Source organism: Arabidopsis lyrata, assembly GCF_000004255.2.
Source record: "Arabidopsis lyrata subsp. lyrata unplaced genomic scaffold ARALYscaffold_1, whole genome shotgun sequence".
NCBI classification, from domain to species: domain Eukaryota; kingdom Viridiplantae; phylum Streptophyta; class Magnoliopsida; order Brassicales; family Brassicaceae; genus Arabidopsis; species Arabidopsis lyrata.
In genome coordinates, this window is record NW_003302555.1 from 15572067 (window position 1) to 15594362 (window position 22296).

At 36.2% G+C, this 22296-nt stretch overlaps 3 protein-coding genes, 1 long non-coding RNA gene and 2 pseudogenes across 4 annotated transcripts; 4 read left to right on the top strand and 2 right to left on the bottom strand.

The window, feature by feature from the left end:
* The first annotated feature begins 2369 nt into the window (after positions 1-2369).
* LOC110224533 lies at positions 2370-4710 on the top strand (annotated as a pseudogene).
* A 1049-nt stretch (positions 4711-5759) lies between these two features.
* Positions 5760-8247, bottom strand: LOC110224535 (ferredoxin-2-like). The gene is made up of 6 exons (XM_021010699.1): positions 7967-8247; positions 7373-7436; positions 7003-7091; positions 6499-6567; positions 6352-6396; positions 5760-5989 (listed from the first exon to the last, which is right to left on the bottom strand). Exons 1-6 carry the CDS (start codon positions 8195-8197, stop codon positions 5945-5947), a joined length of 543 nt encoding a protein of 180 aa, XP_020866358.1. The 5' UTR covers positions 8198-8247; the 3' UTR covers positions 5760-5944.
* A 355-nt stretch (positions 8248-8602) lies between these two features.
* On the top strand, positions 8603-9372 carry LOC110224536 (annotated as a pseudogene).
* On the top strand, positions 9198-11098 carry LOC110224537. Its single transcript, XM_021010701.1, has 7 exons — positions 9198-9411; positions 9498-9552; positions 9637-9684; positions 9803-9908; positions 10100-10147; positions 10263-10382; positions 10458-11098. Exons 3-7 carry the CDS (start codon positions 9662-9664, stop codon positions 10515-10517), a joined length of 357 nt encoding a protein of 118 aa, XP_020866360.1. The 5' UTR covers positions 9198-9411; positions 9498-9552; positions 9637-9661; the 3' UTR covers positions 10518-11098.
* A 4286-nt stretch (positions 11099-15384) lies between these two features.
* LOC110224389 lies at positions 15385-16257 on the bottom strand. The gene is made up of 3 exons (XR_002329006.1): positions 15957-16257; positions 15797-15874; positions 15385-15623 (listed from the first exon to the last, which is right to left on the bottom strand). It is a non-coding gene; the product is annotated as an uncharacterized LOC110224389 (long non-coding RNA).
* A 455-nt stretch (positions 16258-16712) lies between these two features.
* LOC110224388 (receptor-like protein 12) lies at positions 16713-19973 on the top strand. Its single transcript, XM_021010430.1, has one exon. It carries the CDS (start codon positions 17977-17979, stop codon positions 19363-19365), a length of 1389 nt encoding a protein of 462 aa, XP_020866089.1. The 5' UTR covers positions 16713-17976; the 3' UTR covers positions 19366-19973.
* The last annotated feature ends 2323 nt before the right edge of the window (positions 19974-22296 follow it).

Below are 22296 nucleotides of genomic sequence, written 5' to 3' on the forward strand. Positions count from 1 at the left end.
TTCTTCTTGACTGCTATTACAAAGGAGTTTGAACCTACTACCTATACTGAAGCTAAAAAGCATCTTGTTTGGACAAATGCTATGGGAGAGGAAATAACAGCTTTAGAAAATACCAATACTTGGTCTATATGTTCTCTTCCTGCAGGCAAGCATATTATTGGTTGCAAGTGGGTATACAAGGTGAAATACAACTCTGATGGCACTCTTGAAAGACACAAGGCCAGATTGGTGGCAAAAGGTTATACTCAAAAGGAAGGTCTTGATTATGTTGATACTTATTCTCCAGTGGCTAAATTGACTTCTGTTAAGATGCTTTTGGCTACTGCAGCAAAATTGAAATGGTCACTATCCCAGTTGGATATATCCAATGCGTTTCTAAATGGCGATTTGAATGAGGAGATATATATGCAGCTTCCACCTGGATACTCTAGACAAGGAGACTCTCTACCTGAGAATGCAGTTTGTCGATTAAACAAATCACTATATGGCTTAAAACAAGCATCACGGCAGTGGTATCTCAAGTTTGCAGAGACTCTGGAGAATCTTGGCTTTCAAACTAATCATTCAGATCATACATTGTTCACAAAGGTCAGAGACTCAATAATACTCATTGTCTTGGTTTATGTGGATGATATAATTGTTTCAAGTAATAATGACGAGGCTGCAGATAATCTCAAGTCACAATTGAAATCTCACTTCAAGTTGAGAGATTTAGGTCCTGCTCAATATTTTCTTGGATTGGAAATAGCAAGATCTGAAGCTGGAATCTCAGTGTGTCAACGTAAATATGCTTTGGAACTACTGGATTCTGCAGGATTATTGGCTTGTAAGCCATCTTCAATTCCTATGGAACCTAATCAGAAGATGTCTGCAGATGATGGTGAATTATATGCTAATCCAGAGAGCTATCGTAGCATTGTTGGGAAGCTCATTTATTTGACTATTACCCGTCCAGATATATGTTTTGCAGTGGGAAAATTGGCTCAATACACTAGTGCACCCAGAGTTCCTCATTTTAAAGCAGTTTTGAAACTTCTGGCTTACATTAAAGGGACTATTGGTCAAGGTCTTTTTTATTCTTCTGATCCTAACATGGAATTAAAGGCCTTTGCTGATGCTGATCTTAGTGGTTGTCCGGATTCAAGAAGATCTGTCTCAGGTTATTGTGTGTTTCTTGGTGACTCTCTTATTTCATGGAAATCTAAGAAACAAGAGATTGTGTCACGGTCTTCTGTTGAGTCAGAATACAGAGCAATGGCTTTGGCGGTTTGCGAAATTGTTTGGATTAGAAGCTTGATGACAGACTTATACATACCTCCTACTTCTCCGACTGTTCTTTACTGTGATAATGAAGCCGCTATACACATTGGTACCAATCCTGTGTTTCATGAACGTACAAAACACGTGGAGCGTGATTGTCATACAGTAAGAGACAGAGTCAAGGAAGGAACAGTTATACTGGCTCATGTACGGACTGATTTGCAGGTTGCAGACATTTTGACTAAAGCGATATATCCTGGACAGTTCCGGTATCTTGTTGGTAAGCTTGGCATCTCGAATCTCTTTCTGCCAGCTTAAGGGGGGCTATCAGTGTATATGAAGCAAATGCAGAATCTTGGAGTATAAGTAACAAGGAAGAAGAAAGTTACCAGAATATACTTATTCTGTTAACAGAGAAAACAGAGTATTAACAGGGTTAATGACTCATTGTACAGCTAACTCTTAGCTAATCTTATCTCTTACTATATAAACAATTGTACAGCAACAATAATCTTTAATGAGAAATTAGATTGTTTTACTTCTCTAATAGAACCTACTACTACGTTTCCATCGATCTGTCTGAAAACGAGATCTCAGGGAGTCCGGTTAGGTTCCTCAACCAGATGAAGTATCTGATGGAGTTCCGAGCCGCAGGAAACAAACTCCGGTTCGATTTGGGGAAGCTGACGTTTGTGGAGACGCTTGGAATCTTGGATTTGTCAAGGAACTTGATATTCGGGAAGGTGCCCGCGACGGTGGCCGGACTGAGGACATTAAACGTGAGTCAAAACCAGCTTTGCGGAAAGCTTCCAGCTACAAAGTTCCCGGCCAGTACGTTTGCCGGTAACGACTGTCTCTGTAGATCTCCACTTTCTCCTTGTAAAGTTTAGCGGCTAAAAAAAAAGCTATAATTGGTATTTGGATAATTGGATTTAATGTGACGCTTGGATTCAAAACGATTTGTATACAGAACATAACAAATTACACTTGGTTCCAAGTATCCAACACTTCTCTATTTTTTTTCAATTTGTATTTTAATGTTTATTCATTTCTCACATGAAAGACAAGAAACTCAGAACAAATTGTTTGTGGAAATGAATCATAGGAAACAAATTGATCAGAGCATTATAAAAATTCTGGTCACTTAAACAAACCAAAGTCTTAAATCTCTTAACTTCGACAAGAACAATATGACCACATCACAAATCTAATCTCGTTACTTATGCTCTACGCAACATCCATTGATTGAATTTATTATATAACTTCAAAATTTACAGCAGAGCAACGAGTGAATAACGATTTACGGATTGAATTGTATACATGAGCGCTTACCAATGCCTGTAACATGTGGTCAAGTCTCTTTAGTTTGTTAAGCTCAAGATTCACATAGATCTCATATCTTTTGTGTATAATAAACACATGTGAATGTGATCGGTCAAAGTCGTATACATTTTAAAAAAAAAGTTTAGGTTTACTAAACAAAAACAAAAAGAAAATAGATAGAGAATACAAAATGAAAATAAAGTTGGATCTGAAATCTTGATACCATATCTCTCAAGTCGTCTCTCTACCTCTATTAATAATTTACCTATTGCTTCTCTCAATCCCACCACACTACACGACCATGAAATCTTGCTCCTTCGGTCTCTTCATCTTTGCCACCGTTATATTTCTCCCGTGTTTACGTTCGACCGGAGCTGCCTCATGTCACCCTGATGATGAGGCAGGTCTTCTAGCTTTCAATTCGGGTATAACTCGAGACCCTTCAGGTCTTCTCAGCTCTTGGAAAAAAGGTTCTGATTGCTGCTCCTGGAAGGGTGTCACTTGCATCAGCGACCGCGTCGCCTTACTGGAATTAGACGGACGTTCTGATGCTGCCGAAACCTTTCTCTCCGGCACTATCTCGCCTTCGCTAGCCAAACTACAACATCTCAGTGAGATTTACTTAAGCAATCTCCGAAAGATCAAGGGATCTTTTCCGCAATTCCTTTTCCAATTACCAAAGTTAAAGGAATTGTTTCCATTCAGAATAACCGTCTCTCCGGTCCCCTTCCAACAAACATCGGCCTGTTAAGCCAATTGGTACATTTCGATCTTCAGGAGAACCAGTTCACCGGTCCGATCCCGATTACCATATCCAATTTGACTCGGTTAACTCGGCTCAATCTTGGCAGCAACCGCTTCTCCGGCACCATCCCAAACATTTTCAAATCCGTGAATAAGCTCCAATATCTTGATCTCTCTGGGGCCTTAATGTGGGCCAGAACAATCTATCGGGGATGATCCCGGACTATTTATCGAGATTCGAGGGTCTCTCCTTATTGGATCTCTCCAAGAACCGGTACTCAGGTGTGGTGCCGAAGAGTTTCGCCAACCTAACTAGATTATATGATCTCAATCTTTCTCACAATCTTCTAACTGGTCCATTCCCTATCTTGGACGTGAGTGACATGGAATCTTTGGATCTCTCGTACAACCAAATTCAAATGAAAACGATTCCGAAATGGGTGACATTGTTACCGATCATTAACTCGTTGAAACTAGCAAAATGCGGGATCAAGATGAGCTTAGACGATTGGAAGCCAACAGCACTCAACTTCTATGATGTAATCGATCTGTCGGAAAACGAGATCTCAGGTAGTCCAGCATGGTTCCTGAACCAGACGATGTTTTTGTTGGAGTTTCGAGCATCAGGGAACAAACTTCTATTTGACATGGGGAAGCTGACGTTCGCAAAGCGGATGACAACCCTGGATGTTTTTGTTGGAGTTTGGGACAGTGCCAGCGACCGTGGCTGGACTGGAGAAACTGAACTTGAGTCACAACCATCTTTGTGGGAAGCTTCCGGCAACAAAGTTTCCGGCTAGTGCATATGCCGGCAACGACTGTCTCTGTGGCTCTCCACTTTCTCCTTGTAAAGCTTAGCGACAAGAAAACTATAGTTCAAAAAAATATTTGTATTAAAGAAGTTTTGTGATATGAAGAAGCTTCATAACTATGATATGTATGAGTGAAAGTAGTATTTAAAGAAGAACCATAAAACAAACAAAATTTTATAGTACAACTAAAAATGAACAATTTTTAATAATAAGAAACTATAAAACGAACGACAAACACTAGGACGGATATGTAATAAATAAAACATATCTGAATAATTCGAAGCAATCTGTCTATAGATAATTGGAGTGGACTTCACTCACGGGTTCACATATGATTTGATCTTTGGTTGGTTTAAGTGTCTTTCGAATGTCTTTTCGTTTCTTTGGATCACGGCAAGATTTGTGACATAGACATATATGTACATTTGCTTGGAGAATTCAAGTCGTTTTTTCTTTTTAAGGATAAGATTACTTTCGTGTCTTTGTCCTCTGCTTGTGAGTTTGAGATAGATATCTATAGACTTCCTTTTATAATAAGATGATCTTTTTGACTAGTCAAGTATAATGTGTAGTAACCAAAAATAAATTGCTATTAACAATGCTTCAAAACATTTTTAATGTGAACAAAAGTTACTTGAAAACCAATAATTTCAAACGATAAACATAGTCCATACTGTAATACAAATTGTTTAACATTTTTTCACATAATAAATTTAGTAAAATTAATTTGTTAAAAAAAATTAGTAAAATTAATATATTATTATTCTCTTACAAAGACAAATTTGTTTTTAAATTTCTATTTTATTTTCCTTTTTTTTTAATAAGTTCTGATTGAAAAATTATATATATTGTTTTTGAAAACTACATTTGAATTATCAAAAGACATTAAAAAATAATAATCAAATAGCATTGTATGAAAACTGCAAAGACGAAATGTAAAAAAAAATAAAATAAAAAAAAGTGTAAAACACATGAACTTTACCACATACACACAAAAAAAATCACAAACAAAAAAAACACAGTCGACCCCAAATTACTCTTCACGGAAATGTATCATACTCAAAAGTACACTGGAACATGGAATAGTCCATTGAAAATCTGACAGCTTTGAGCAACTGCCAAACTAAATCAGACCACTATTTTCGGGTTTTTGCACACACAAGTTGAGACAGGAACATATCATTACAGAAAAGGTTGGTGAGTGTTTTTCAGTCGGTTTTCAACTTAGGTGTCGTTATGTCAAAAGTGACCCTTTCTAAGAAAATATCAATGAGGTATATTCTATGCAAGGTTCTAGACCTTCTAGTAAATAAATATATTACACATAAGAATAAAGTTTGGTAGATAACAAAAGAATAAAGCATCATATACCAAAAGCATTTCATATGCCCACATTGTTATCTCATAATATCACCATCTCTTACGGTCACAAAAGCATTACCTTTCCCTCTCACAAGGACCACGAATATGTAATTATGTGTTCCATGTCCAAAATTGAATTATTGACCATTACTTAGAACCAAGGGTTTTAACTAGAGGCTAGAGATATGCAAATAAAACTATGTTTGAATTTGGAGTTAATGGTTAAAATGTTATTCATATAATGTTGAATTGTTGGGAAGTTTTATCAGAATATCATTGAGTTCATTAAGAGATTTACGAGGATGCACAACGAGATTCAGGACTAACAAGAAAGTAACACTCACTAGTCACTATACCCTATAACAAAAAAAAAAAAAAAAAAAACACTCACTAGTCACTTCTAATACAGAAATGTTTGAGACTTTACATGCTTCTTTTTGTTTCTATTCGTCTCCCATGGCGAGTTCAAGGGCGTAATCATCTCTTTCCTGCAGTGTAACATTGATAAAACTGTTAAAAGACCAATGCCAAGAAAGACTAACACAACTTTTAAACAATTTTGAGTCCTGATAATAATAATGTTAAGTTTGATCTCTTTGACAACATCTGTTACTAGTCCTAGTGAACGGCCTCCAATTAAAATAAACAAATCCCCAAGTTTCTTGACAGATTCCAGTCTATCTATTCGATGTCTCTAGATACACTTCACCATTAGTCTTTTTACGCATTTGTTGGTTTGCAGGTTATGTTTTAGCTAGGAGTACCAAAAGCCCTAAGTTTTTAACGGGTCGCAGTCTATTTGTAACAAGAAAATTGGACCAAGGTTTTGTTTTTGGCTCTGAGAACTTACAATTGGTCCACGAGCGAAGTATCTTCCAAATTGTAGCCAGTAGACCTGTGTGTTATATAAGACTTAGAACTGTGTAACTAGAATGTAATGAGAGAGGACTAGTACTGTTGCAGCAGTTCTTGGATTTTCAAAAGCGTAATAAGTTACCTCGTCCTCGTCTTGTGTTTCTACTTCAAGGTCAGATGTAGGGAAACCCACACAAAGAAGTGCATACCCCTGCATGTATAAGGTACAGAACTTAAAATGCTAGTTAAACTTGAAATCAAAATCTAAGTACCAAATGATATGTGATTATCATGCCTATTATTACCACCAGGGTTTTAAACCTATGCTTCAATATAATTCATTTCTAAGAATAAGACGCTGTTCCAGCTAAAATACGTTACGCATTCTCTAAACACTAACAATTAGACAAGTCTTTGACACTGTATAATGTCAAGCAATGAGATTCACTTAGGAGAATGCAACCTTACAATTGAATGATTTGTTAAAGCTTTGCATTGTTATTGTTGATTCAATAAGAGTTGGTCCTAGTTTTTTACAGACACCGATTACCATCATCACAAATTGTCTATGTAGTTCCAGCCTACTTGTGTTTCTAGCCGTATCACAAACCTACCTCTCTAAAGCACAAAGGTAAAGGGATCTTACCTGGGACTTCAGCTCTGCTGATATTCCCAATGCTTGTGGCTGCCTCAGCTCTCCAGATTTTACACGTACGGCACAACTAGTACAACAACCTGCCAAAGTAAGATTGTAAAACTGAAGCTGTAGATGAGACACATAACTAAGTTGCACGCTTTGCCAAAGCATACTTTTAACATGTAAATCTCACAGGAACATTTAGACTCTCTTTTTCATGCATATGGCTCTAACATACGTCCATTAGTGATTGGCTTATCCTAATCATCTACATCACCTTTCACATTTCAAATATACGGTACATGTAGAACAACAAGGAAACATAAACACACTTTCAAATGTTTTAGCAACCAACTGAAACGGGTAAAGAGAACAGTACCATGCCTGCAAGCAAACGGAAGAGTAATGTTCTGAGATTCAGCTGAGTGCAATATATACTGATCCTGCATTTCAAATAGATTTCCATGTATCAACAAAATGAAACCAGTGATAAGCCAGACAACGCGGTTATATCAACCAAACTAAGCAATGTCTAAAAAACTACAAGCTGATTCATATGTTTTCTACACCAAGAGAGCCACCTGCAGAGAATTCGTTCTAATTTCCTCCGCTTACACATTTGAACATCGAAATCGAAGAAAGAGAGCATCTGAACCTAAGTAGAATCTACATTAGATTAGCCACAAAAAACAGCTCAAAACATACCAAGTAAGATTGATCCATAGCTATACAATACTTGAATCTCTACACTCCAGAGCATACATTGCGTTCTATATAGGAGTAGTTCTAGAATACCAAGCAAATCTAACTAATCCAAGCTATACCATTCTCCAATTGCAGCTTCTTTTCTGATATGAAACAATTGTGTCGCGAATTTAACCATAAGCAGCAACCGCAGCAAAGAACAGCAACATTTTCCGCAAAAATCAAATAGCAATACGGATCAAAATATACATAGGGCTCAAAATCTTACCTCCGGAACCTCAAACTCGTGAACTACGCCTCGTTGCCGATCGTGAACAGTGACCTTATGCGAAGGAACATCCAACGATCCTCTATCTGATGGAGTGGAAACTTCTACAGGAATTCGGAACTCACATCTCGTAGCTCCTCGACGGAAATTCGGAGAATATCGTCGACGATTGATCGGAAAATTCTGTCGCTGAAGCGAAGTACAAAATGTACAGGGCAAAATCAGAGCCATGCTTTTGGGCGATTTTGATTTTCGCGACTGTTCTATAACTCGGGGAAAGAGACCAACCATTCGCTGCGTAAATCATAAACCGGAAGGATTTTGGTTTTAATTTCCGGTTTACAAATAATTCAATAATCATCGAGTCTAAACCGGCCAATTAAACCACCATATACATCTATTTCCGACTTGTGCGTGTAATGGATATCAATCTGTAGAGTAAGCCAACGAACTAACGAAGCATTTTTACGTGGCAGCTGAATCGAGGCCTAGGAATTGAACCAAGACACGTGGCGACGCTAACAAAACGTGGCACTAATACGCCCCATTTGAACCGACCAAGATACTCAATACATTTTTATTTAAATCAAACAATAATCATTCAATTATAACTAGAGAAACGAAAAAGGAAAAAAATTAAAAAGAACAAAAAAAATGCAATCGGCGAAACAGAAGATAAGCGATATGGCTAGTACAGCCAAAGAGAAGATGGTGATATGTCAAGCAAAAGCAGATGAGAAGGTACCCAATCGAATTTTAATAATGATTTATATCAACGTGTGGTGTGTGTATAATATGTAGATAAATATGATTAGTACAATGACGTGACGATATTTACGTGGCCATATAGGCGGAGCAAGCTATGGCAAGGGCGAAAGAGGAGAAAGAGATAGCACACGAGCGTAGAAAGGCGAAAGAAGCAGAGGCTAAAATGGATATGCACATGGCTAAAGCGGCTCATGCGGAAGAGAAGCTTATGACTAAGCAATCTCACTACCACGTTACTGATCATGGTCCACATCAAACGCCTATGCAGGCTCCGGCACCAGTCATGGGACATGGTTACGGGCGTAATTAATCCTCCCGGAGTTACATCCGTGCCTCCGGCAGCTTATCCTCCTGGAGTTACCTCCGTGCCTTATCCTCAGACAGGACATCATCATCATCATCCTTACTGACCCGATCTACACTGTTTTTGGGACGTTTCATGATTTTCTTTAGATTATTGGGATGTCCTTGAAATTAAGTAGTTAAGTGTTGACTTGATGTTTGCGTAAACCTTTGTTGTTGATATTTATTTCGGTTATTCCATGCAGTATCTTGTATTTCAAGACGTGCACGGTGCACCTCGATTTGGGCTTCTAAGTATTGCTTGTTTAATAGAAAGTTAGCACACATTTGTCCAAGAACGAGACAGTTTATCTGCAAGAACTTGTATTAAAATGGTAATTCAAAGAACATCTCCCTAAAACTGGATTGTGGTTTTGGAACACCTCCTGATTGCTGTGAATTTCGTTGTTTCTAATTGTAGTTCTAGCTATGTCAAGACGGCAGAAGAAGTTAGAACCAAACTTGAGGAGCAAAAGGTTTGTTATTTTCATTTTTCTTCACGTGATCTCTTTCGCTGTTTTCCAATTGGAGTCATCTTTCTATTGTCCTATTTTGGCCAGGGCTGGTTTATCTCCCATATGAGCAATGAAACTGGTCAACAAGGACAGGTTCGTTCTCCTTATGAATCCTTTAAATGCTTATTTCATTACAAGACATTTTAGATATTTGCATAGTAACTGATGTTAGGATTTCTTATCCCTTTCTTGACGATCTTTGATACTTTAGAAAAAAAGAGACAAGGAATGACCTGATGGAACTAACAGATTCTGCTAGAGCAAAGCTTGATCAAGCAAAGCAGATGAGATCCAACCTTATGCAGGAAAATTCTAAGGTTATTTACTTTAGTTCGACCTGATTACTCTTGATGGTTTTGGTTCTGGCACTTTGTATTTGCGATATGTGTTTTGTCCTATATACAGATTTTTTTCCCTTCCAGTAATTCCTTAAATAAGAAGAAGAACAATTTTGAGTACACGATGTGTCTCTTTGAGCACTTTTCTGAATTATATAATTTCATGTCAGATCAAGCTATCAATTGAGCATGTGAAGCACAAGATTAATGAGTTTAAGGTAATCACTCTCTGGAATTCTTTGCAAGCATTGTGATGTTGAATGAGTTCAGACATGTAAGATTTGTTCCTGCACCTGGTACTATACTATGTTCTTTAATTTGTGAACAATGCAGGCAGAGTTAATGTTGGTGGATATCAAGGTTCTAGAAGAGGAATACACAGCTCTCTTGTCAGATGAGTCTGGAGAGGCAGAGTATCTAGGTTCGCTGCAGAGTCAGGCTGAGAAACTGAAGGTGACATTGATTTATTTATATAGGCTTGGATTAGATTACTAACTATATGATAATGACCACCTCCACTTGTCGCAGGGAATTTCTTACATTGCTAAATGTGGTTGTGGAGAGGAATACAGTGTTGGTCTAGATTAGGCCAAAGTTATACATGCACTATCACCATTTCAGGTATCTGTCAAATTATTATCTGAATATGTGAACAAATCGAGAACCAAAAGTAGCTTAATGTGCTAGTTCTTTAGAATCTGTGGTTAATTGTTTAGTTTGTAGAGAGATAGAACTATCATGCTGTCTTGTTGCAGTATATAATGTTTTACAGTTGAAGAAAATTCAAGCTCGTTCTGTTTAAGATCTTAAAACTAATAAAGAAAGAGTAGAATTAGTGGCATTTGATACAGAATTCTACAGAAGAAGAATTGGAAGTAAATGAGTGTTTACAATTAAATATCGATTTGATTGCACCACTGAACGCCATAAAGCTCGTCTTGTGATTTTGGGTAACCATGACAAGGAGTGTTTTGACTATAGTGATGTGTTTTCTCCGGTGGCCAAGATGGCGATTGTTCGTGTTGTACTATGTAGCTAAAAAGAATTATGAGGTTCATCAGCTAGACGTCCACAATGTGCTTTCTTAAATGTCATCTTCATGAAAAAGTATACATGAAGCTATAATAAGGAATTTTGTCACATAATGAAACGGGCGGGTGTTGTCTTTATTGATTTTTATACGAATTAAAATAAGTTTTTCGTTGTTGGTTTGCAAAACTGGTGAATACTAAAGTACTAGATTTGAACCCGCGGTACACCGCGGGGCTATAATTTTTTTTTAAAAAAAATCTAAATATAATTAGTTTTGTTTATTAATAGAGAGTATAATATAATATTTCGACTATTTTATAAATGTACCATTCATATATCTATATTAATAGTTTTGAGTATATTAATTGTGTTTTAGGTTTAAATGGTATATCTATATATATACACTTAAACGACATTTGGCTTTCTTTTTCTTCTTGCCTCAGTTTAGGAGGAAGATTTTTTTTGCGGTATACCGCGGAGCTATTATTTTTAGAAAAATATTTTTTTCTTTAAACTTCTAAATTTAGATTTTACCCCGCGGTACACCGCTGGTCGATTTTTTTATAACTAAAAAATTATTTTGCAAAATTTTAAGTTGTATTTGTTTTGTTAATATTGTTTATTTTCTTTAGTGTTTCTGATTTTATAATTAAATTTTGATTTTTAATTCTAGGATTTCATCTATAGTATATTGTTTAATATTAATATTGATCTAAACCCGTTGCACCATATAACCCCGTCCCGTAAAATTAAACATCATTTGTTATTTTTTTTTGAATAATATTTTTATCTACTACGGGTCGCAAGTTCATGGGATAAGCCCGTAGAGAGTTGCGGGTTTGCGGGTCGACCCGCCAAAAGAGAAGCTATCTTTTGAAGCCTTTTGTTTTGTTTAGAGGTTTTAAGAAAATATCTCTAAAAAATAATTTTCATTATATGAAAAAAAAGTAGAAGAAATTGTAGTATCAACATTCCCGATTTTTACATCACTCGTTACAATTAATTTTTTTTTTGCAGATAAAAATCAGAAGTTAACTAAGTCGAGATTTTTAAAAAGATTGTGTAAAGATTTTTGGTAAATTGTTGAAAACATATTTGATTTCAAAATCTTTACTTAAATAGATAAGGAAAGATTTTGTAGAGACTTTTGCTAAATATATGAGAAATGAATTTCAATTAAAAATTTACTTAAATAAAATAAATCTAAAGAATTAATGCTAATGGCATGTCATTGTAAATACTTCTCAACTTCATGATTTATTTGCTAATTGTGATCCAAAAATGTATATATAGATATAAATTTCTACAAGTTCGTTCTGATTATTTTCTCTTTGTTTATTAAATATATATTTTGTTTTTTGAATTACGTGGATGATATAATCATATATAATTATTATGTGATCATCTAATCGTTAAAGGATTACCATTCTAAGCAGTAAAAATAAAGTTCAATTTTTTTGAATTTTTTCATTTGAAATGCTAAATTAGAATCCATTTACCATGGGGTTCCAAAAATGATAATGAACAAACAAAATAAATAAAATTGGAGATGTAATAATGTTTACAGGCGTCGGATTTATTTTAATTATAAAATAGTGGAATAGCAAACTTTTTCACTTGTATTTTGGTTTAGCATATGTCGGGTCTTAGGTATATCAATATACAATACTGTATATACTTATATTTGTTAACTTGTTATAATAAACGAAATTGGCCATCAAATTTTCCACAAATCTCCAAATAAAAACCACAACAATTTGGTATTTAAAAACAATTTCTAAACTTGAAAGCTACCATTAATGCCGGTGGTATGTATGACATAATCTCCCTCTTGTTCTCTTTACAATTGCTAAAACAGTCTACTACTAATTGCACAAAAAATGTTCTTACGTAAAAAAAGTTCATATCTTTATAATTTTCAATAAGTAAGCTTTAATCGATCAAAATCGTCCAATAAATAGTTTTTTTTTTATAGTAACCATCTCACTTTGCCAGTTTCAGGTGACGATCTTCAAATAACCTCTCGTTGCAGGGGACGATCTTCATTTAGGTAGTTTTTCTTGCCAATTTTTTTTTTCCAGAAGATCGTCCCCATCAATTGTAGGGGACGATCTTCATCTAGGTAGTTTTTCAACGTGCATGTTATTTGCCATATATCTTCTGGTGTTATATGTATTTTTTTGCTTGGATAGGGACAACAACATTCCTGCTGACAAATATGCTGATCGAGCTGCTGTTGCAGTTTTGTTTGAGGAGTGGTTGGCTCTAGATGAGTCAACGAAGATCCGGCACACTATGGAAGCTTCTTTTCGCCACACTATGGAAGTTTTTAGCTACTTAATAGGGCACTTACCTACTTGATCTTTTTTCTTTTTTCAATATACTGGTGTTATATGTCCTTCTTGTCAAACTCGTGTGATCCGCTGGTCTAGTGTTAGGAGCATTACTGTTTTCTTCTTCAATGGCGGACCCAGAAATTTTTTTTACCCAGTGCAAAATTATAATCGTAAATAATTTGTTTTATCATATATACTTTACAAATAAAAATAACAGAAAAATCTCTTCAAAAATAAAAATAAATTTTGAGCAAAACAATTTGTATTTTTAATATTAGTCAAAGTTAAACTATTATAATAATAAAATGAACAAATGTTGAAAATGATTAGTTTTTTTTGATGAATTGAAAATGATTAGTTTGAATAGAAGAAACACTTAACATATCTTTAAAATATCTAATGAAATTATTGGTATGCATTTAACAGAGATTGCAATTTCAGCAATTTTACCATAATAAAATTAAATATAAAACTGGGAATAGGATCTTTTGTAGGATTTTATGCTCATTTTGTATTAAATGTTATAAGTGTTCTTCAAACTTTAAGAAAGAAAACAAAAAATTGTATGTTTTAAGCAAAACATAAGCATAATATTGTTTTTTTTTCTCCGATTGACTATCAATCATTTCATCGATCGATCTGAATACTTCGTCCATCTTGGACGCATGGAATTGAGTAGATGCAACATAAAGGGGAAACATCCAGAGTTTATTGGCCAAGGTTTTTTTTTTGCTTAAGATAAACTAGATCTTAATGCCCCATAATCGGTTTACAATTTGTGTTTTTTTTTTGTAGTGACCTCTGTTTTAATTTTTTAATTGGCAAGATTTCTTCGTCATTCGCCAATTTGAAGATAGTTGATTTCGTGTAAGTATTTGAACATTAGTTTAAATTAGAATCGTTTCTTCTATGACCACTAAAATAATTTTGAAGTATTACCTATCAGTTTCTTGACTGGAAACAAGCTGACAAGGGAATTCCAAATAAATTCATTGAAAGAAACATAAATCTGTATGGGATACACATCATTTTTAATGTTCCTTTGTGCTTGTTCAATGATGTTTGTTTTCTCTTGACGTGTAGAGATATATCTATGTCTTTTCTAACTTCCAATGTACTTGTTCAATGATGTTTGCTTTCTCTTGATGTGCGCAGAGATTTATCTTACAATAATTTTACTCTTCAAAGTTCGATTCCTAATGGTGATTGCGACCAAGTTAAGCATAATACTGTAATTTTTTTTTCTCCGATTGAACCATCAATCATTTCATCGATCAATTTGCATACTTCCTCAAATCATCGATATGATCACTTCATTGGTCCATCCATAAGATATAACCGTTCGGTCGAGAGGTAGCATGCTAATCAGTTCGTTCGAGTCTCAGTGATCTTTTCCGATTTCAGAGATACTCGCCGAGCCGCACCTCTTTTTCTACCGAACAATTTATTTCGTGGTGTGTGGATTGTGTTGTGTTGTAAGCATATAAACAGCAACAAAAAAAGAAAAAAAAAATAGAAGTCATAAAATAAATTTGGGATATTATATAAAAGAAAGTAAACAAAAAATGGATGATTTATATTCATAAGGTGTAATGGTCATTATTTAAGTTTTAAAATATTGATAAATTATGCATCCTTAGGAAAAATATTTACCTACTAATTTTTTTTTTATTTAGCATATAAATATAAGTATGTGAATAACGCTAATTTAAATAGATATTATCATATTTGATACATCCTTAAGAAAAATATTTCTCTACTAAATGTTTTATTGTATGTAGCTAGGATTGTCAAGTTGGTTAAACCAAACCAATCCAATCCATATCCATATAAATTTAGTGTCTAATGGATAATGAGTCAATCCAATTCATTTAGTAAATGGTTTGGATGAAACCATAACTCATTTGAATTATTGGATTCATGGATTAATTGAGTTTATCCATTTGATAATTTTTCTATAATCTAAATATTTATCATAATTAATAACTATGATAGTATAATCATCATCATACCATCATCATTTCATCATCATCATCATCATCATCATCATCATCATCATCATCATCATCATCATCATCATCATCATCAAATTAAGGAAGTTCCTTTTTATTGAGAATGAATCACAAGAGATTTGAAGGAAACATAAGTCTTGGACAAAAACCAAGCAAAGTTTGAACTCTTATTTCCCAACAAAAGAAAGGAGAGTAGCAAATCATTACAGAAGTTAAGAACAAATACGGTAAAGCATTTTTAGCCTTTCAAAGAAGACGTTATTGTGAACACGCAAGACTCTGTTTGTGCTTCACCTCAAACAAACCATCTGGACCTGAGAATGGCAAATAGAAACAACGAAGAAACTGTTAAACCATCTTCTCTCACATTTTCTCACTGGCAGACTAAGTAAACTACAATCTCGTCTTAGATTCATCATATAAACACGAACAGATCTGAAACACAAGCTGATTTTAATCTTGACCCTTTCATAGAAAGGGAACACACCTATTTAGATAGAAAGAGCAGATTGTTCTTCCACAGAAATTGGATCCGACCGAATAGTAACTATCTCGCCATTGCTATCTACAATTTATAAGGGAAGATATTAGTAGTATAAACTAACCCAAGTAAAGCAAATTGATTGATACATAATAGTATTTTTTACCTTCATCATCAACCTTGTAACCATGTATCCAAGATCGTGTACATAGTAACGCTTGGACGTTACTAGGAAGAAGTCGACTCCGGTATTTGTTGATCAAATGAGATCCAATACTAAAAGAAGATTCAGAAGCTACAGTGGTTATGGGTATGCTAAGAATGAGAAAAGAATCAGGGATACCACAAGAGAAGCTCAACATATTAAAGAAACCATAGCAACAACTCAAAGAGAAGCTCAATCGTCCTAGAACATGAGAAACAAATGATAGGAGAGATTAGCATACCAACACACACAATATAAAAGTTGGTGAAGAATGCTAATTCTGGTTCACCTAAAACACTAACAAAGAAGACAAAGAAACCATGAAAATTGATTTTGGCTAACTCACAGAATCAGTGACTTATATACCTTTAAAATCATTCATGACCAATCATTCACGACAAAGACTAGCATGAGGAAATGTGTTAATCATGCAGTTTTCGAAGAGAATGATGCTACAGTCTTAAAGACAAACGGATACAGAAGAATGCTAATTCTGGTTCACCTAAAACCCTAACAAAGAAGACAAAGAAACCATGAAAATTGATTTTGGCTAACTCACAGAATCAGTGACTTATATACCTTTAAAATCATTCATGACCAATCATTCACGACAAAGACTAGCATGAGGAAATGTGTTAATCATGCAGTTTTCGAAGAGAATGATGCTACAGTCTTAAAATTTCTAGAAATACTCAAAGAGGAAGATGAATTCTGACCTGAAACTATAGCCGTACTAGTTCTCAAATCCCCCAAACAAGGTTTTTCTCCAGTTTCTCAACTACCCGAGGTTCGTGGTGGAGAAAGGTATGATAGAGACTTAGAAACCACCATTGCCCCTAAACCACCAGCTTCTCCGACGAATCGATGACCAGACTTGATCGACAAAACAGAAGAACGAGACCCTTAAGTATCGAAGCTTCCGAAAACCCTTTAATGGCGAAGATAGATAGATTGATGGTGGTGAGAGATTGATGATGGTGAGAGGTGTGATAATGTAGCTTATAAATATAATTATGTAAATAACGCTAATTAAAATAGATAATAGTGTATTTAGCATTGAAAAAAAAGACACATTTCAAAAAGAAGGATACTACGTGTCAATATTCTCAATGTTTAAGCTTTGTGAAAACCTTATTTTATTATATAAAATTAGAACGATCCGGTGTTCTTGATGACTTTGGGAATAGTTTTTTTTCCTTTTTAAAATGTTTTATTTATATGCTTTTGAGGACAGTTGACTTTCATCACATGAACAAAGAGGCGTTGACGCATCAATACCTAGTTGCAAAGAGAAGAACAGAATTCTCATTTGCCAGTTCGGAACTTCTTAAGGACTGTCTCGTCTCTAATTGTTTTAGAAAATGAATCATAAGAAACAGATCGACCAGAGCATTATAGAGATTTCTGCCAAAACCAATGTCTTAAATTTATTAACTTCCGCAATAACAACAAGAGAACCTCTTCAAGACTCTGGTAACAACCTCATCTCAAATTTCGTTACTTGTGTTCTACGCAACAACCATTGGCTTACAAAGATGTCTTAAAATCTTCCACAAGAATATAATGAAAATCGCCGGTTAATAAATTCAAGAATTACCGCAGAGTAGGAGCGCTTACCAACGGTCATCAATAGTCTCTTTACTTTGCTAAAATTTCATATCTAATGTGTTCGTTCAGTATAATAATATACAAAAATATTCTATAGCAACTAGAAAGAGTGTTCAAGCCAGTCGTAGGAATGATAAATTCGGCCACGATTATAATTCCACTAATTACGGCCACATGCAAATGGATCAGTCAAAATCATCAACTTTCTTTTATTAAACAAAAAAAAAGTGTTACTAGAAATAGAAAATGCAAAGAGAATGAAATTAGATCTAAACCTATGACTTTGCAGCTCTCAAGTCGTCTCGCTCCCTTCCTCTATAAATAGGTACCAAATGCTTCTCTCAGTCCCACCACACAAACACACAATACCACCATGAACACTTGCTCCTTTATTTTCATCTTAGGTGCTATCTTTCTCCGGTGTTTAAGTTCCACAGGAGCTGCCACGTGTCACCCTGATGACGAAGCGGGTCTTCTAGGTTTCAAATCGGGTATTACCAAAGATCCTTCGGGCATTCTCGGCTCTTGGAAAAATGGTACTGACTGCTGCTCCTGGAGCGGTGTCATTTGTATCAACAGCGACCGTGTCACAGCACTAAGAGTGTACGGAGATTTCATTTCTAGCCGAGCCTTTCTCTCGGGCACTATCTCGCCGATGCTGGCCAAACTTCAACACCTCGAGGGGATTTACCTCACCTCTCTTCGAAAGATCACTGGACCTTTTCCTCAATTCCTTTTCAGATTACCAAAGCTAAAGTATGTTTACATTCAAGGTAGCCTTCTCTCCGGTCCCCTTCCAGCCAACATCGGTGAGCTAAGTCGGTTGGAAAAGTTACTTATCGACGGAAACCGGTTTACCGGTCTGATTCCGAGTTCGATATCCAACTTGACACGGTTATCTTGGCTTAATCTCAGCAACAACCGCCTCTCTGGCACCATCCCAAATATTTTTAAATCCATGATAGAGCTCCAGTCTCTCGATCTCTCCCGCAACAAATTCTCCGGGAAACTACCTCCGTCGATTGCATCTCTCTCATTGACTCTAACAATCCTTAATCTGGGCCAGAACAATCTGTCGGGGACGATCCCAAACTATTTATCAAGATTTGAGGCTCTCTCCACATTGGTTCTCTCCAAGAATCATTACTCAGGGTTCGTGCCGATGAGTTTCACAAATTTGACCAACATTACCATTCTTGATCTCTCCCACAATCATCTAACCGGTGCATTCCCTGTCTTGAATAGCATTGACGGCATTGAATCTCTGGATTTGTCGTACAACAAGTTTCATCTGAAAACGATTCCGAAATGGATGATATCGTCACCGTTCATCTACTCGTTGAAGCTGGCAAAATGTGGCATCAACATAAGCTTAGATGATTGGAAGCTAGCAGGAACCTACTACTATGATTTCATCGATCTATCTGAAAACGAGATCTCAGGGAGTCCGGCTAGGTTCCTCAACCAGATGAAGTATCTGAAAGATTTCCGAGCAGCAGGGAACAAACTCCGGTTTGATTTGGGGAAGCTGACGTTTGTGGAGAGGCTTGAAACTTTGGATTTGTCAAGGAACTTGATATTCGGGAAGGTGCCGGCGACAGTGGCCGGATTGAAGACATTGAACGTGAGTCAAAACCATCTTTGCGGAAAACTTCCAGCGACAAAGTTCCCAGCCAGTGCTTTTGCCGGTAACGACTGTCTTTGTGGCTCTCCACTTTCTCCTTGTAGAGTTTTGATGAGTCAACAATTGGTCAAGCAGTAAACCGACGACCAAACCGTATGAAGAAATAGAATGAGAGTACCAAGAGTAATTGGCTTAACCAATTGCTTTCTTTATTTCAATTGTTTTCTGCAAATAATGTGAAGTGGTCATCCTTATTGTGAGGAACTCACTTTATCACTTTCCTCATTTTCCCTGCAATCTAGGAATCACGATTGATTCTATTTGTTATTTGTTTCCTATATAAATGAGAAAAGCCAAAAGAAAAGGCAGAGAAATTTGCCTGAAGAAATCTGTGTTGTGTAATCTTATTTATGCTTTGACTTGGACCTCTATCAAGTTTAGCGGCAAGAATACTACAATTAGTATTTGGATTTAATGTGACAGTTGGGTCAAAGAAAAATATATGTACTGATAACGAATAAAGTAATTTTAAGATTTGAAGAAGCTTCAAAACAAAGATTTGTGTTAGTGCAAGTATGTAGTGTTTTTAACACTTTTTTTTATTTAGCGAATTCCACACGCTCGATTTGTAGGCTAAAAATGAGGAATTGATGAAATTGTAGAATCATTAAGAAAAAATTCAATTTAAACTTAGAAGAACGGTATTTTTGTCATTTAATTAAAACCATAAACTGTGATTTTGTATTTAGCGTTTATTGGCTTGATACAACAAAAAAATCTTTAAGGACTATTCTAGTGATTTGATTGTTTTTGAAGGTTTTCAGAATCACTTTTTTCTTCAAACGTTCTTCTCTGTTTTATGTTTTTTGGGATAGTTGTATGAGCAAAGAAACTCTAACGCAACAATACCTAGTTGCAAAGAGAAGTATCAACACTATTGAAGTAAAGCCTCTGCACAAGACAGAGTGTTTCTTTGGCAAACGACAAAACACAGTCGTTTCATCAAACGGAGCTAAGAAGTAATTGAAAGCCCAGTGGCGGCCCAGGAAGAAGCAACGGTCATCTCTTTCAAATGGAAGCTCGCAGGAAGCTTCCCCAAGTCAAGACAAAAACAGAGCTGGCAAAGAGATAACAACGAGTGGAGAATATTTCAAACTGTGTAACAGTTACTCTCACAGAAAAGAATTACATCCTTTGGAAGTCTCAGTTCGAATCCTTCCTTGATGGCCAAGGGCTCCTAGGGTTTGTCACCGGCTCGAAACCTGCACCAAATCAAACCAGTGTTGTCTCCGATATCGATGGCTCAACCTCATCCTCTCCAAATCCAGAGTACTACACTTGGTTCAAGACAGATCGTGTGGTCAAATCCTAGCTTCTTAGTTCGTTCTCTGAAGACATACTTAGTGTGGTTGTGAACTGCAAAACATCTCACGAGGTATGGATCTCTGTTGCTAATCACTTCAATAGGGTTTCCTCCTCTAGGTTGTTTGAGCTACAGAGACGTCTACAGAATGTTAGTAAAAAGGATAGGCCGTGAGTATGAACCGATAAAAACCACTATTGAAAACTCAATGGATACTATACATGGTCCATGCTTAGAGGATGTCATTCCTAAGCTAACTGGTTATGATGATAGGCTCCAAGGGTATCTTGAGGAAACAACTATTTCACCTCATGTTGCTTTTAACATCACTACCTCTGATGACTCTACTTCCTCTGGTTACTACCGCAACACTTACAATCGTGGAAGAGGTCGCAATAGAGGCAGAGGAGCTTTCAGTACTCGTGGTCATGGCTTTCATCAGCAGATATCATCCTCAGGCAGTTCTTCAAGCTCACAGCCTGGTAACAACTCTGTCACCTGTCAGATTTGCGGCAAAGTTGGTCATCCTGCACTCAAGTGTTGGCACCGTTTCAACAATAGCTATCAACATGAAGAACTTCCTCTTGCTTTGGCTGCAATGAGAATTATAGACATCACAGATCAACAAGGTAATGAATGGCTTCCGGATTCAGCTGCTACTGCTCATGTAACCAACAGTACTCAGGCTCTGCAACAATCTCAAGCATACCATGGATCAGATGCTGTAATGGTCGCTGATGGTAGCTATCTTCCCATCACTCACACTGGCTCAACAAACCTAGCATCCTCATCAGGTCCTGTTCCTCTAACTGATGTCCTTGTTTGTCCAAGTGTTACAAAATCTTTGCTCTCTGTGTCCAAACTCACAAAAGACTACCCATGTACTGTTGAGTTTGACTCTGATAGTGTGCATATCAATGATAAGGCAACCAAGAAGCTTCTCATAATGGGAAGCACTCGTGATGGTCTATATTGTCTAGAGGATAACAATAAATTCAAGGCGTTTTACTCCACTCGTAAAAACTCAGCAAGCGATGAAGTGTGGCATAGGCGTCTTGCAGCTTTTCAGTGTGATGGAGGTGGTGAGTTTATCAGTTAAAAGTTTCTTCAGTATCTCCAAGACAATGGCATTCAACAAAACAATTCACGTCCTCACACACCACAACATAATGGCCTAGCAGAAAGAAAACATAGGCATCTTGTTGAGTTGGGATTATCAATGTTGTTTCAGAGTAAGGTTCCTCTGAAGTTTTGGGTTGAAGCTTTTTTCACCGCAAATTTCTTGATCAATCTTCTTCCTACATCAACAATAGAAGCCTTTGTCTCTCCATATGAAAAGCTATACAAGAAGACTCCGGATTATACAGCACTAAGATCATTTGGTTGTGCATGTTTCCCTACACTTCGAGATTATGCTGTAAATAAATTTGACCCTAGATCACTTAAATGTGTTTTTTTGGGTTATAATGACAGGTACAAAGGCTACAGATGCTTATATCCACCAACAGGAAGGGTCTATATCAGCAGACATGTTATTTTTGATGAGACTACATATCCCTTCTCTCATACATATCAACACCACCATCCTCAGCAGAGAACTCCACTCCTTGAGGCTTGGTTTAAAAGTTTTGAGACTCCAGTTCAACATAAAAAGGCAGTAACACCATCACCTTTGTTCACTAGTGATGACTTCCCACCATTACCAC